The sequence below is a fragment of the Pelecanus crispus genome, chromosome 1 (genome assembly GCF_030463565.1).
Source record: "Pelecanus crispus isolate bPelCri1 chromosome 1, bPelCri1.pri, whole genome shotgun sequence".
Classification (NCBI taxonomy): domain Eukaryota; kingdom Metazoa; phylum Chordata; class Aves; order Pelecaniformes; family Pelecanidae; genus Pelecanus; species Pelecanus crispus.
In genome coordinates, this window is record NC_134643.1 from 52,159,718 (window position 1) to 52,174,360 (window position 14,643).

The 14,643-nt window shown below is 44.7% G+C and overlaps 1 protein-coding gene across 1 annotated transcript in view; it reads left to right on the plus strand.

The window, feature by feature from the left end:
• PLXNC1 (plexin C1) overlaps positions 1–10,434 on the plus strand; it is a 68,330-nt gene extending 57,896 nt beyond the window's left edge. Inside the window, exons 24-31 of the mRNA XM_075708708.1 lie at positions 2,449–2,503; positions 3,607–3,638; positions 3,727–3,834; positions 5,786–5,949; positions 6,394–6,541; positions 8,270–8,410; positions 8,495–8,569; positions 10,098–10,434. Of these exons, the coding sequence (XP_075564823.1) occupies positions 2,449–2,503; positions 3,607–3,638; positions 3,727–3,834; positions 5,786–5,949; positions 6,394–6,541; positions 8,270–8,410; positions 8,495–8,569; positions 10,098–10,199 (825 nt within the window). The 3' untranslated portion in view covers positions 10,200–10,434. The remainder of the gene's footprint in view (positions 1–2,448; positions 2,504–3,606; positions 3,639–3,726; positions 3,835–5,785; positions 5,950–6,393; positions 6,542–8,269; positions 8,411–8,494; positions 8,570–10,097) is intronic.
• The last annotated feature ends 4,209 nt before the right edge of the window (positions 10,435–14,643 follow it).

Below are 14,643 nucleotides of genomic sequence, written 5' to 3' on the forward strand. Positions count from 1 at the left end.
TATTAATGCAAAAAAGGAATGTAAAGGTGTCTAGTTAGCAAGAAAAAGGAACACTGCATACACAATGTGAGGGTCATAACATTGCCTGAGGAATTCCAACTTACATTTCAACAGTGCCCACAGTTTTGTGGCAAGCCTGAAATTTTTTTGTTTGCCAGCCTTAAATGCTAGAAAGTAACCAGATTTTTGAAACTGGGAAGTAGCGTCAAATCTTTTTAAGATGCTGGAGCATGAGGGTTGTGTTGTAAAGGTCCCAGAATCACCAGTCACTCTTGAAAAAGCAGACTTGGTTTCTACACTGATTTTTCAAATGCGCAAGTGGGGGACGTTTGCATTTTTGTGTAGTGTTTCTGAAGGGGAAAAAAATCCACTGCACTCTTATTAGACTTCCATGTGTCTCTGACTTGTGTGCTCCTTTTGCTCTAGTTTTTTGCTCCTGGTAGGGTTATTGATGTGTTTATTTATGAGGTCTGCGCTATTGTTTGCATGAGAATAACCACAAGCCTTGACAAGAAGGTTGCTGATTATCATGATGTCCTATTTCCCATGCAAGAAGAGAGCTAGAGAACTGCTTTCAGATCTGCCGTCCAGTCACCGATCTCCAATTTCTCAACCTGTAGCAGCATCGCACATTCCAGGAGCAGGCACAGTTCCAGAGAACAAATCTGAATGTGTGATCCTGGGAGCTGACTGACGAGAGATGGATTATAGGGAGGACAGGAGGCCTGGAGAACAAGGAAGAGGCGTAGAGCCACACTACTACATCTTCTGTGTTGCAAAGTAGCTGTAGTCTATGTTGTGTGGATCCGAACAGCTCTCCCCTTCCCCTGTTTGTTCCCCTCAGTAACTGACAAAGTAAAGGTGTTTTGAGGTGCCCATGCGAGCAGCCCACCATGCAAAGTGATTTAGGCAGCAGGACACACAAAGAAGGGTGCTTTTTTGTTTGTTTTTTAATTGGATCACTCTGAAAGAAACAGCAAGTATGGCTGGTGCACTAATGATAAAGAAGGGAAGGCATATTCCATTCAATGCTAAAAGCATCATTTGTCCCAGAAATAAAACCTGAAGTGGGGGCTTGGATTATGGCTGCGCTGCACCAACGCCTCTGGTTCCTGGAGGGAAGCACAGTTCTCCCTCCGAGCTCTGCCTGTCTCCCTCAGGACCAGAGCCAACACATTTCAGCATTGAGCTGCTCTCTTGCTTCTTGGAGAGGGAGTGGAGGCAGCGTATTGCCCACGCTGCTCTGGGTGGGGGTAAGCTGCTGGGTAGCCCTGTTCCTGTTTACCTATCTTCAGGGCCAAGTAGGAGGACTCTCTGGGCGTTTGTGTCACCTCACAAGCTAGCCTCAGAGTATATTCCCACTTGTTGTGTGGTTTTGAAGTGCTCTGTGGTGTCTGAAAGAGCTCTGAAACACTGTATGATAAATGGAAACCCTGCAAAAAAATCATACTTCTAAAATAGATTGCATTTACTTTCCAGGAGCAAGTGTAAGTGCAGATTTCTTTGGCGTGAGACAGAGCTTTTGATAGAGTATCTTAATGTTTAAACTGGTTTCTCACACCAGGCTGGCTGCCAAGGTTTAAAAAACACTTAAATTATTTTGGCAGAGATCCCTTCCTAGAACTGGCCAGTTGTTTTTGTAATTATAGAGGGAAGTACACTAGCACTTGGCAAGACCCAACATTTGACTGCAGAGCAGGGGGGTAGTTCTCAGTGGGAGCTGTTTTTGAGTTACTCTTTGACAATAAAAGCATGACTTGCCAGTTTCTTTTAAAGATAATAGTTACCATCCCAGCAGCACTATAAATTCAGGGAATGAGGGGGGAAGATTTTTTCTAGAAATCCCAAGGTAGCTAGATGTGGATCTTAACCTTATGGTCCACAGGGCGTAAATATTTTGCTAAGTTTGAAAATAGTTCTTGGGAGCACCAGGCCAGACCCTCAACATGGCCCCTCCGTAGGGCATGGTGGGAATGGACTGAGCCGGAAGAAAGGGGGCCAGAAGATAAATCATCCTTGTGTTTCCCTCCCTGCCTCACTTTCCCGTAAGATCCTATTGCATTGGAGCCCGAGAATTCAACCTGCGCAATCTGTAGAAAGATGGGTGCAAGAATCAGCACAAAGCAGTACCTGAAAATGAGAATGTCCCAATAGGGATGCAACCAGAGGAATCAAAGAAAGGGAAGGGTCTTAAAGGCTGGTTTGTCGGAAGAGCTGCCTTCCCACCTTGCCAGGCAGGACTAACAAACTGCAGCTGCTGCCCATGCCTGAAAGCCCAGCCCCGGCTGCCTGCTGAGAGCCGTGCACACCGGCACAGCGCGGTGAGAACCAAGCGGGCTGGCACGCTCCTGCGCTGCCATGGACTTCAGGACAGAGGAAATGAAAGCGAGGGTTTTGTGAATTCCAGACACTTTTATTTCAGCATAATATGTTTGGTTTTGCTTTCAGATTTCAAATGGAGCAACCATAAAAGTCTTTAAAAAGAAGGCAAATACCCGATCAGGTAATGAAGGAACTGCAACCTATTTAATCTTTTGTGGCAAATGGGCTGGGAATGCAGAGACCTGAGCTATGACAGGTTGTATCTTGGTCAATAGGAGGTCAGAAAAATTGGCACTTTGATATAGCTGAGCCAAATGAAGAGCCGTGTTACCCTGGCTCTGGGCCTCTGGCAGGCCTAGGAAGTGGGCAAAGGAAGGAAGGACAGAAGGACTTAGAGTCCTCGGCAAATGACTGCTTAAAGATACAGACTCACAGGCAGGAAAGCAGGGCAGGGAAGGCCAGGTGACACAAAGTGCTGACTGGTGAGACTAACACAGGGAACGTGCCCTGCTCCAGTGCCCGGCGTGGTGCACCACAGACATAGTGGTGCACTGTCCAGAGACAGGCATAACAAAAAAACTCAGTTTTGGAGTTTTCCTTATTCTCTTGACTGCATTTCTGAAAGCTTTGGCTCAGCTGTCTCAACAGCAGGTCAGGAGTTGAAGGGTGCTTACAAGGGGTCAGTTCATCTCACCTGCCCCTGTGATGCAGGTTGCTACAGCCCAGCTGGTGTCCTGGGGGAGGTGGATTTTCTGTAGCCCCTGGAGAGAAACAGCCACTCCTAGCGTGTGATTCACCTCACCATCAAAGTGGACATCTAAAGTTAGGAGAGATGCGTCCCTGGGGTGCAAGTCACTGGGATGGCATCGCTCTCTCCCTCAGCAAGAACAGGGTCGTCTGTTCTCAGCCATTGCTGTTAAGCCTGACCTCAGCCCACCTGCACTGAGCACTCCTAGAGACTAAACCGGTGCAATAATCTCATCTGCTGTCTGTTGTCCTCCTTTCAGAGGAGCTGCGATTTGCTGCCAGCTTACCCCAGCAGCAGGTGATGATGCCCTAGCTTAGTGGTCCGAGCTACAGGTTGGCACTGGTGAGGTGAGCCAGGACCTGTGCGTTTCTCAGAGGCTTCCCCCACACTGCAGGCAGGAAAGCATGACACCCAGCCTGCTTCCTCAGCATCCTGGCATGCAGCCTGCTGCACAGCCCAGAGCCCAGCAGAATTCACAAGGTTGTAGCTGTGTGTTTCATTTAATGCCCGTTTGCTCTCTGCTTTCTGTTTTTTAGATGTGGACTACTCAGATGAACACTGTCATTTGGTGAGTTCAGTCATTACACTGTTAAGAGGTAGATTTAATACTGAGCTGTATTTGTATCTGTGTAATCTCTCTAATCTTTTCACGACAGATTTTACCAGACTCTGAAGCAAACAAAGATGTGAAAGGAGCAGGTCACAAAGGAAAGCAAAAATTCAAAGTGAAAGAAATGTATCTGACAAAGCTTCTGTCAACCAAGGTAAACTGTAAAGGCCTTAATTTGGGGGAGGGCTGATGTTAGGCTTGGCTAGTTTGGCACGGCTAGTTTGGCACAACAGAAATAGAAATTAAAGCAGAAATTACGCAGCCTTCCTGCGCTTATATCAAACGTTAAATAAAAAGGTAGCCTATAAAAATCACTATGCTAACTGTGGATTATGACCACTTGCAAGGACGGACATGTTTCTGGTTTTCTAAGGCTAGAGTTCTAAAATTGTCTATTACTCACACCTCCTATCTCCCCAATAAGCACAACCTTTTTTCTCAGGTTAAAGAAAAAAGGTAGTTATTGAGCTTATAGAAAGTGTGTTTTGCCACTGAGTCCCATAGAGCGAGAACAATTCCTTCTGGAGAGACAGCTTTCAGTCAACAATCTCCTCACGCTTTACTAGAGTTTGCCCAGCTTGGAGACGACTTCCAAGGCCTGAGTTTCACAAAATACTGCCCATGAAATGAAATAATCTTTTAGGGTCTCAAATTAAGCATCCAAAATAACTAGATTAATTTTAAAAACAAGGTCCTTAGGATTTATAATACGATTACCTAATTTATACAGTGCTCATTCTGTAGGAGTAAGCTCTGCTCACTCCCTCCAGTAATGTCATCTTGTTTCTGACTTACTCAAAAGGGTTATAAAACTCTTTGCAACAGCATATTTATTAAGCAGTGCACAACACTGAGAGCTGTGCCATACAAGAGGCCTGAAGGGATTATGATTATGGCCTTCTTGCATTTAAAAATCTATCAATCATTATTTAATTAGATTGTTGATAGCATCTGAAGTAATTTGGGTTACTAGCCAAAGTGAGAGTGAAGACTGGTCATTTCTCATTAGCTGTGGAAACTAACATAAGCCCTTAGGAACTGCTGGAGTAAGCCAGTAATATCTTAGGGTGGAAGACTGAAGTACGAAAGAAAAGATCGGCCTCTTAAGAAACAGTCCTTTTAAAGGGCTTTAAATTAATCATCTCTTTCTCCAAAGTAGGATAGGGCTCTGAACAACAATGCTGTGATATGCTTCACTGTGAAATTCCACCCATGATACACCGTGCACTAAAGGAAATTTCACTGAACCATGTCTCTCTTCCTCTCTCCCTCACCCATACACACACACAGACACAACTGCAGAATTTGCTATGTGAACTGGCCAGTAGCGCATCAAGGCCCTGGGATACACTTAAATCCTGCCTGTTGAGAGAAGATTGGGCTGAAATGAGCTTCAGAACAGATGTGAAGAAAAAAAGCACAAAACAGTGTTTTGCTTTGTTTGCCTCTACTTATGAATACTCTGTGATGATGTCAGTGAGTCTGTCAGCAACCAAGCCCTTGCTTTTGTGAGCCAAATAGCTTCACTTCCAGATCAGAAATACCCAGGTTTCAGTTCTACTCTCTAATATTAGCATCTTCATATGCCACCCAAAGTGGTTATCCTAGAACTAGATCAAGCACCACAGTCACTTGGCTGTGAAGTGGTGATGAGCACGTGTTCAACATGTGTTGCAGATGGCCCGATGAAGACCAGTGCCCTAGAAAACTGGTTAAACTCTTTTTTGCTCACCTCCCTCTTACTTCCAGTCACAAGGTCTAAATGCCTTTAGCAACAGTGCCAACAGTATCTGAAGAGTTGATGTTGTCTTTGTTGGAACGAGCGATTCCTTCCACCTACGATTTATCACAAAGTTCACCTCAATTCTCCTGTCGGTAAAGTGATAGCACATGTGACATACAAAAGCAGCTCATTATGGTGTATTTGTAGTTTCATTTTTGTTATTGACTGTCTTGTTTGCCAATAACCTGTGGCCTAGATGTTTGCCACACGTGTATTATAGTTTCTGTGTGTGGTTGCCTTGGGGCAAGCACAGCTTTCTGAGACAAGAAATCCTGGTCTTTTCTTATGTAATAATAGCACAGCCCATTTTCTTACTTTTCAGGTTGCAATTCATTCAGTTGTTGAAAAGCTCTTCAGGAGCATTTGGAGTTTACCCAACAATAAAGCACCTGTTGCCATCAAGTACTTTTTTGACTTTCTGGATGCCCAGGCTGAGAGCAAAAAAATTACTGACCCTGATGTGGTCCATATATGGAAAACCAACAGGTATGCCAGTATGATATGTGCAGGAGTGCATGCAGTCCCTGAAAATGTAGTTGCAAAGATGGAGCAGGTCACCTGTGATCAGAAGAATAAGATTTTGGCATGTCTGGGTGAAGATGTGGTTTGGCTTTGTGGATCCCAGTAATTTTAGTGTATTGATTGGATACTGATACAAACCACCATAGCTTCCAGGACTTCTAAGTCTGCATACTGACTTCACGCTCAGAAAGACGTATGTGCAGGTTGGGAGCATTATTTGCAGATGGAAGGGTGACTGACTGATGTGCTTGCTCCGTAGCCTTTGTTCCCTCATCCCTTTTTTAACATGACCAAGCAGCCCAGAAATGTGCTTCTTTCCATGAATGCAGTGCAATTAAGCTACCGTTTTAAAGCAGTTGTGCTACCTGAGTGGTTAATTTTAAAGATGCTTGTTCTTTCTCTGTCTAGTCTTCCTCTTCGCTTCTGGGTGAACATACTGAAGAATCCCCAATTTGTCTTTGATATTAAGAAGACTTCACATATAGATGGCTGTTTGTCTGTAATCGCACAAGCTTTCATGGATGCCTTTTCTCTAACAGAACAGACACTGGGGAAGGTAATGCTGCACTTCCAGTCTTTTGCTAACTTCTCAAACAATGTCTTTTTCAACCATATAAGGATTTAGGGAATGAAGTCCTGGATCTGCTGACATCAGGGGCAAAACTGTCAGTGGCCTAATTAAGTTAGTTTCTGCACAGTGTGTTTATACAATATGTGGAAGAGGGTAGAAATTGCAGATTTTAATGATGTTTTAAAGACTTTTTAAACAAATGTCTTAAAAGTATTAACATTATTTGATAAGTAGTCCAGATTTTATCTGCCACACACCAATGTGCAGAAAACACACGTAGTAAGCTACTGGGAGCGGTAAGAATACTTGAAAGAGCTCTGAAGTTTGAAACGGTTCCTTTCACATGAATTAGCTGCTTCTTTTTTATAAGCAAAATTATTTGCTGGAGTAACAAGTCCAGAAATCTTACATTCAAAGGCTCTTTAGTACAATGTCCAGAACTCTGGTAATCAGAAATACTTCATTTTTCCTGAGGATATTTTCCTTTCCATTGGACCAAAGCAGGAAGCATTTGTTCAGGCTCATACTACCGAGAAAAACAGGCTAGAGATTTTTTAGACTAAAAAAAATTATGTAATAATGGACTAATTTCCTATGTGATCTGCAGCAACTGTTCATCTGTTAAAGGTAAATAAAAACAATGTGCTTATTTATCTTATTTTAGGAGTGAAGTGTTGTGAATTGAAACTAATCACATCACTTACTTGATGGAAAAACTGCAAATGAGCACGGTCTGTTAGGTTTCTGTGCTTAACACCCGTTGTGAAGTACTGGTGATACAACAGCTCCTAACCATTTGAAAAGGGATGCTGAAACCTGATAAAGGTTTGCAATGCAGTAAACATCTTGTGGCCTTTTAGTACTCAAATGTATTTACTTTCATGATTTTTAGCCTTTTACCATAAAACATTCTTTAGCCACTTAGAAAACAAACATTTAAATCATTTCATCACACAGTGGAAACAGTAGTGACAAGATGTCACGTGGTTGTGTCATTTATTCCCCAGAATTTAAACTAGAGCAGTGACAGGAAACTACCAGCCCCCACTTTTACATTCTGAAAACATGGTTTCCAGGTGGGGCTTCAGCTCCTACCACAAACATCAGCATTTATTTCCTCGGATGAGCCTAAAGCTGCCTGGTAGGTCAGTGCTGACCTGGGTTGTTGAAGCCCTGGGGGAAAGAAAAAAAAAATCCCTTTGGCTGTGCATGCCTGGCAGTCAGCTCTCCATGCTCTCGAACCCCTGAGCGAAAGGAGTGGTAGGGACCAAAGAGTTTTAGGGGAACCTCTGCCAGGACAGGATCTAGCAAGGTCCTCTGGCATGTTACCCTAGGGGAACTTTCCACAGCACTGCTGTATCCTGTATGTAAATAGGGTATCAGCCTCAAGCCCTTTGGTTCGGCTTTCACAATCTTTCAGCAGTGAGGAAGTAAGAAAGAAAAATATGTCTAAGGGACAAATGTTCATCACTCCTGATGCCAATAGAAATAATTATACGGCAACTGTCATGCAACACAATGCACTACTACTGAGGTCCTGCGTCTGTTCTTCATCTTTATTTCATAACCTTGATTCTTTGCATATAACCACCGCAAAGAGAAATGAGTCACGCAGAGAACAGACACAATTAGATGCAATTAACTGTGTGGAGGTGGAACCTTAGGAAATCTGTGCTGTGAAAATTGACAAGACTTCAAATATTTTCTTTTAAGGAAGCACCAACAAATAAACTTCTCTACGCTAAGGACATTCCGCTCTACAAGAAGGAGGTGAAAGCGTACTATAAAGCCATCAGGGATCTGCCTCCACTGACCACTTCAGAGGTTGAAGAATTTCTAACTCAGGAATCTAAGGTACGGTTGAGGAGCGGCAACTTCCTTTCATGCTAAGTTTTTTAAAAAGGAGAACTATCTGACCAGAACTGTTTTCTGTTTTAGAAACATGAAAATGAATTTAATGAGAAAGTGGCCTTGTTTGAAATCTACAGATACATAGTGAAATATTATGATGAGGTAAGGACGTCTGCTATTTCTGCTTTACCCCTTAATGTTAACTTGCTACCTCAGGCTTTGAAAGTTGGGCTTGACAGAGTAACCAAGGGCTGGCCTGGTGTGTGACTTACTGGCTGCCACTCCAGAGACAGCCCTGCAGTGATGCAGCCGAGGCTGCTTCTCCCTGCAGTTTTGAGAAAGTTCCTATATAGTTTAGACTTCTCGTTTTACTGTGCGGGCAGAGTATTTGCTAATGCCCGTCACAACTCCTGTGCATGCGCTCCATTTCCCTGGAGATTCAGAAATCAGGTTAGACTGTAGCACCAGGGATCTCGATTTAGCCGTCAGCACAAACACTTTGGCGGAGCACGCTCAGCCTTACAGCAAGAGGTGTCTGCTCCTTTCTCATCGCAGCCCTCTGCTCTAATAGGCTTTCTCTTAAAGAAGCTATAGCTTCCAGTCCCTGCTATTGCTAACAAAAGAAATCTTTCCTCAGCTGAAAGCACTTGGTCGCAGGCTACCTCTAAGCTGCCTTGAAAGAAAAATCCCTGCCCTCCGCTTCGTACGATCGGGTTCTCCACTCCATTTTGCTCGGCATCCTTAACAGAGGCTGCGTGTGCGTGCGCAGGGAGGCAGATGAGAGCTGGCTGGGGTGTGTTGCCTGAAGGCCTCGTTACCACTTCCAGCAGGTTGTCTGGGTCTCCCAGCAACCAGACCTTTCCCTCTTTCATCCCCAGCGCACAGCATCAGCACTTGCTGTAATCATCCAGCTCTTGGTCACCTGTTAGCTAGCTTGCCACTTCTGATCGCTAACATCTCAAATTATCTGGGTTCGGCATCAAATCTTCGCCTCTTAAAAGAAGCTTGGGAAGGTACTCAGAATGGCACTACACTTTGTTAAGCTCACGAAAATTGCTGACACAAGAGACGCCAGAATAGTTTCTAATCTTAATGCCCATTTTTGCTTTTTTGAGGCTGGTACTGGCTCAGCTTACCCCATTCCTTAGAAGGAAATCCTCCCTCTGCTCTTCCCCCTCTGGCTTTTGACCGGGAGCAGCTAAACCTCATTCATTGTTTGCTGAGACCTCAGTTGCTTTGTAGAGTTGCCAGCAAAGAGTTTTCAGACAGCAGTAGTGCTCCTTCCTATCGCCTGGGCCGGTGCCAAGTGGGCCAGTTAGAGGAAGAGAGGCAGTTTGTGGCCCTCAGTTCACAGGGCAGAGGAAGAGAAATAAAATACCATTTGCAAATCTCCTCTAGGGTAAAACTGGAGCCCTGGCCTTGCCTCACACTTCAAGAGATGAACATGTGTTGGATTTGTTTGGGTTTTTTTGCTTAGCTCTGTCATTCTTTTGTGGAAGTGTTGCAAATCCTGTAATCGTAATGACTGGAGAGGAAAACGACGAAAATAAAGTGTTAAAGTCAGGAAAGAATGTTTACATATAGGCATTTTCTGCCAGTAGTTGTTGGAATGCAGAAAAGCAGGCTTTAAAAAACAGCAAGTAAAGTAAGCGCTAAAAAAATGATTCTCTTTTTTGCTAATTGTTAACAGATTGTCAGCAAACTCGAGCGAGAACGGGGGTTTGAAGAAGTCCAGAAACTCCAGCAAGTAAAAGCCTTATTCGATGAAAAGAAAAAATGCAAATGGCTTTGAGCAGAGCACTGACTCACGGCGTCACTGTGGGGGATTTTAAATAAGCGCTACTGCTCCCAGAACTGTTTTGACTGACTATATGTACAGGGTTTGAAACATTTGGACACTCTTCTCCACTCTGACCATTCCAAGTAATATCTACGTTTGGGAATGAGGTATCTGCAGGGGTAGATATTCAGACGTGGGCATGTGAAAGCGAAAGTGAGCCTAGCGTTGGCACGGCCAGCATTTTTAGGTACTTGAACACATGTACCTTTTGGTTCAAAAATACTGCTTAAGTAAGCTTTCCGCTTATTTAAAAACAAGCTTGCAGGAGGTGCACAAAACACACTGCAAGTTCAGAGTTGCCCATGTGAACTTGTAAGTTGCTTAGCTCTTTTTTTTAAGAGAGAAAGCTGATGTTTCGCCACATCCTTTCAGCAGCCTTGGCAAACTGTGAGGATGAGCTCCGGCTCCGGACTAGAGGTCAGCTGCAGTTTCCTTCCTTCCAGATAAATGTACACTGGTCCCTGTTTGGGGGTGGGGGAAGAAAAAAAAAAAAAAAAAGCACCAAAGTGACACTTAGGACAAGTGTGTTTAGCAAGACAAGGTGGGTCTGAGGTTTGAAGTCCAAGTGCCGCATGGCAGGACTTCTCTTCCTCAGGTTAGAAATTCCATGTGCAAAGGGAGGCCAACCACTGGGCAGGCAGGGAGGCTTTCGGAGAGGCTTTGGAGGCCGGCATCAGTCTGTGTTTACATTTCTACCTTTCCATCCTTAAGTAAGCTGTGAAACGCTTGTGAGCAGCCTCACACGTGAAACCTCCGTGCAGCTGCACCGCGTCGGAACGCCGCTGTCAGCTGATGAAGCAGCTGACGATGGCTGCGCTTTGGTGCGCAAACCTGTACTCAGGTGCATGATCGGCCCCATGCATCAGTGCTGACAGTCCAGGCCAGTCTTGCCATCCGTGTACGAGGGCCTCACAAATCTAAAGCCAGCAGATTTTTTTTTTTTTTTTTTTTTCAGGTTGGCCACGCAAAGGCTTTGTCGAGAGGGTTAGTTTAATAATTTGTAAGGACAGGAGGGCTGGTGTAATCTCTGAGTCTGTATGAGAAACTGCTTGATACAAACATGATCTTTAGGGTTGTGGGGGGAAGGCAACTGCCTTGGTCCTGCTGGGGTGTTTTTTGAGGCTTGGCCGCTTTCAGAGGAGGGGGTCCATTACATTTGCATTGGTGGCTAAAGCTAGCCCAGCTGGAAAGCGGGTGTGCGGCCGTGCTGCTGAGATGAGGCTGGTGCAGTGGCTACCATGCAAAGCCACGGAGGAGCAGCCATGGCTCTGGCTCTGCTACCACACCAGCACAGTCCTGCCTTCCACTACAGAGCTGACATCTTTTGTTGCCGCGGGCTCTGCATCAGGCACGTGGAGGCACCTAGGCTGCAGCCTGCCCTTAGATGTGAGGTAAGGCGTTGATGAGGCGGAGATACATTTCCACGCGTTTCCGGAGGGTCCCGCCGCCGGAGGTGAGCGGCATAGCGCAGTGGCCCACCGGAGGGGGAAGAGCTGTCCCTTGCCTCGGCAGCAGCAAGGGTGCTGCGAAAGGCGTAGGTGACCCAAGTTTAGTATAGAAAGCCTATGCTGGGGCTGTGACCAGCCAGAGGCGCCTATGCACGGCTCCCAGGCAGCGGAGTGTTCACAACATCGATTAGCGTGCACCGCTGCTTTGGAGGAGCCCAGAGGCTGCGCTACAGCGATACTAAAGCTGGCCGGCTTGGCTGCAGCGGCCACCAGAAGCTGGTACCAGGCACAATCCCACGGCACGTGGCCGGCCAGCGCCGGAGAAGGCTATCCGCGCTTTACCCAAAGCAAGGCCTTCCGTTAACGTGGGGAAAAAGCAAACACAAAAATGCGTTACCTACTGGTCTGCCCCCTCCCTACCCTGTGACTGCACAAACTGTACCTCTTGCATATCAGTGAGGGCAGCCACCAACCCATACTGTGATGGCTTTTTTGTTTTGTTTTAATTCGTGTCTTACACGTGCTATTATTAAGTTTACACTTTATACTTGATGGAATGTATGGCTTTCTTCAGGAAACTGCACTACAATGTTGCAGTACTTTCAGCAGTTCTCTTCTCTGCCTGGCACAATATATTGTGGTAAGTTTAATTTTAATTGGAAAAAAACCCAGCCCTAACCCATCTTGCCCTCTGTCCTAAAGGAGTGGACTGTGGCTTGAGTAGCACTTAAGCTTAGAATACCTGTACTTAAGGGCTTGATTTTTTTAATCATTCTTAACCTAACCTTTTGAAGCAGCATCAAAGAAATTAAAAAAGAAAAAAAAGCACAGTTATTAATATTAAAGGCGGGGCATGAGCAGGTTACTCTTTCCAGTTAGACAGCTATCTTGGCAGTTCCATTCCACTTCAGGTGTTTGCTGGCAGTGCAGTTGAATGAACTGTGATAGTTTTGTTCAACAGTAACCTTCTGTACAGGCAGAAAAAAAAAAAAAAACCCCACCAAAAAACCAACCCAACAAAACACCCACCCAACATTTCTGCTTGAAAAGCTGTAAAATATAATCTGTTTGCGTGGGTCTGATCCTGTGAACTTCACTATATGTGTTTATATGATGAGGAAATGAAAATCGGTCATATTTGTACTACTGCTTGTTTGCTACAATAGCTTTAATGAGTTCTAGAGATTAAGTATGTGTTGCAGCAGGCCCTGTAGCATTAGCCTACAGCCTGGAATAAGATTATTGCCTTTTATTCAAGCTTCCTAAGCAGTGTCACTCTGTTAGTAAATCATTTAAAGTCATGCTGGGACTTTGTAACCCATCAAGTGGATCTCACAAAGTGATGTGAAGTATAATTAAGTGATTGTGGCTCTTTTGGTAGGTTTGGGTCAGCACACAAAACATTGGCACACCTTCCGTATCTGCGATTCGCTGTTACTGTTACGCGGACAAAAAAAAGAACCACCTCTGGATAAAGCTGTATTATGGCAACCCCACAATTCTAACAGCATTCTCTGAAATGCAAGCAAACTTCTCTTTAACTTATTTTCACATGTTTACAGGCAAACTGCTACGGCAAACAGCATTTTTTTTCTAACACTAGCTTACAGAGCATTATTTTGCAGTCATCTGGTTTAAAAAGTCAAATGTTACTAATGTGTAATTCCTGTTGTACAGAAGTTAACCTGTTGTTTAAAATGAATGGTGAAAAAAAAAAGAAGTGCAAATGACAAGTACGTGTTGGTGTTTGTATGGGCTTATCTAGAATAAAATGCATTGGGAGGTTATTTTGATTAACTCGTGTACTTTAAACCGGTGAAAAGAAAGCAAGCGCAGCTTGTAGCAATGCCAAGGTCATGCAAGGAACAGGGCACAAGGCGCTGGCTGGCGGCAGTTGAGCAGTGCTACTGCAGCTCCAGCCCCACGAGGCTCCCAGGCAGAGGCAGGTGGGCAGATATGGGGTGTTACAAACCACCTCCCTCCCTCTCAAGCTGGGAAGTACAAAAAAAGGGAAGGTACAATGCAGCATCAGGCGTGCTGGGGGCGGAGAGGTACTGGCCCAAAACCCAGCAGCTGCTGAGCTGCTTCACACAACTTCATTGCTTTGAGGCTCCAAGGCTGATGATACCTTTCAAAAGCTAAAAATAAGGGTAACCTGATAACCGTTCTTTCAGGAGAAGTTGCTGCGGGGACATGAAGTTCACTCTCACGCCTGAGACAGACTGGGAAAGGGAGCCCACAACCCAGTAGGTGTCCAGCATTCCTCCTCCTGCTGTCACCCTTTCTCCGCCCTCCAAGGCTGCCCTAGTTTGTACAAGCCGCCCGCCCTGCCTCGCGCCTCGCTGCGGACCGCAGAACAGGAACGCGAGGCTGGGGAGAGCTGGCTCCCTGCAGCCATTCTCTACTGGAGAACCTTGGTCAACGCTACATTTGGTAAAGCTGGCTCAGGCACGGATAGTGACTTTTTCCAAATTAACCCTGCAGGAGATGGTAGAAATAGCTTCAGTTACTTCTAATAGTTACCCTGTTTTCCTCAGAGAAGTCCACCAAATTCCCCAAGAAAGTGCAGTGCAATCCTTATACTTACGTACTGTACGGAAAAATAAAAAATGCAGCTTCTGGAGAGAAAAGTTGAATCAGTAACAACATCCCCATGTGCAAGGTAGTTACTCAGTTGTCTATTACTACAGTCTAATAACAATACCGAATAAGCTATTAAAAGAAATCGCACTGCATATCTCACTGCCTCATACTTTCACTGCAGTATTTTGTGGGGGAAAAAAAAAAGCCCAAACAAAAACCAGATAAAATCATTCCTACACTTCTAAGAAAGTTTCACTATCAGGTCAAAAAAATGAATTGATCCTTTACAAGTTTCTGTTACTAAACTGATAATGAAGGGGGGAAAAAAAAAGATTTTAAATGAACACACTCAACCCTGAATAAAT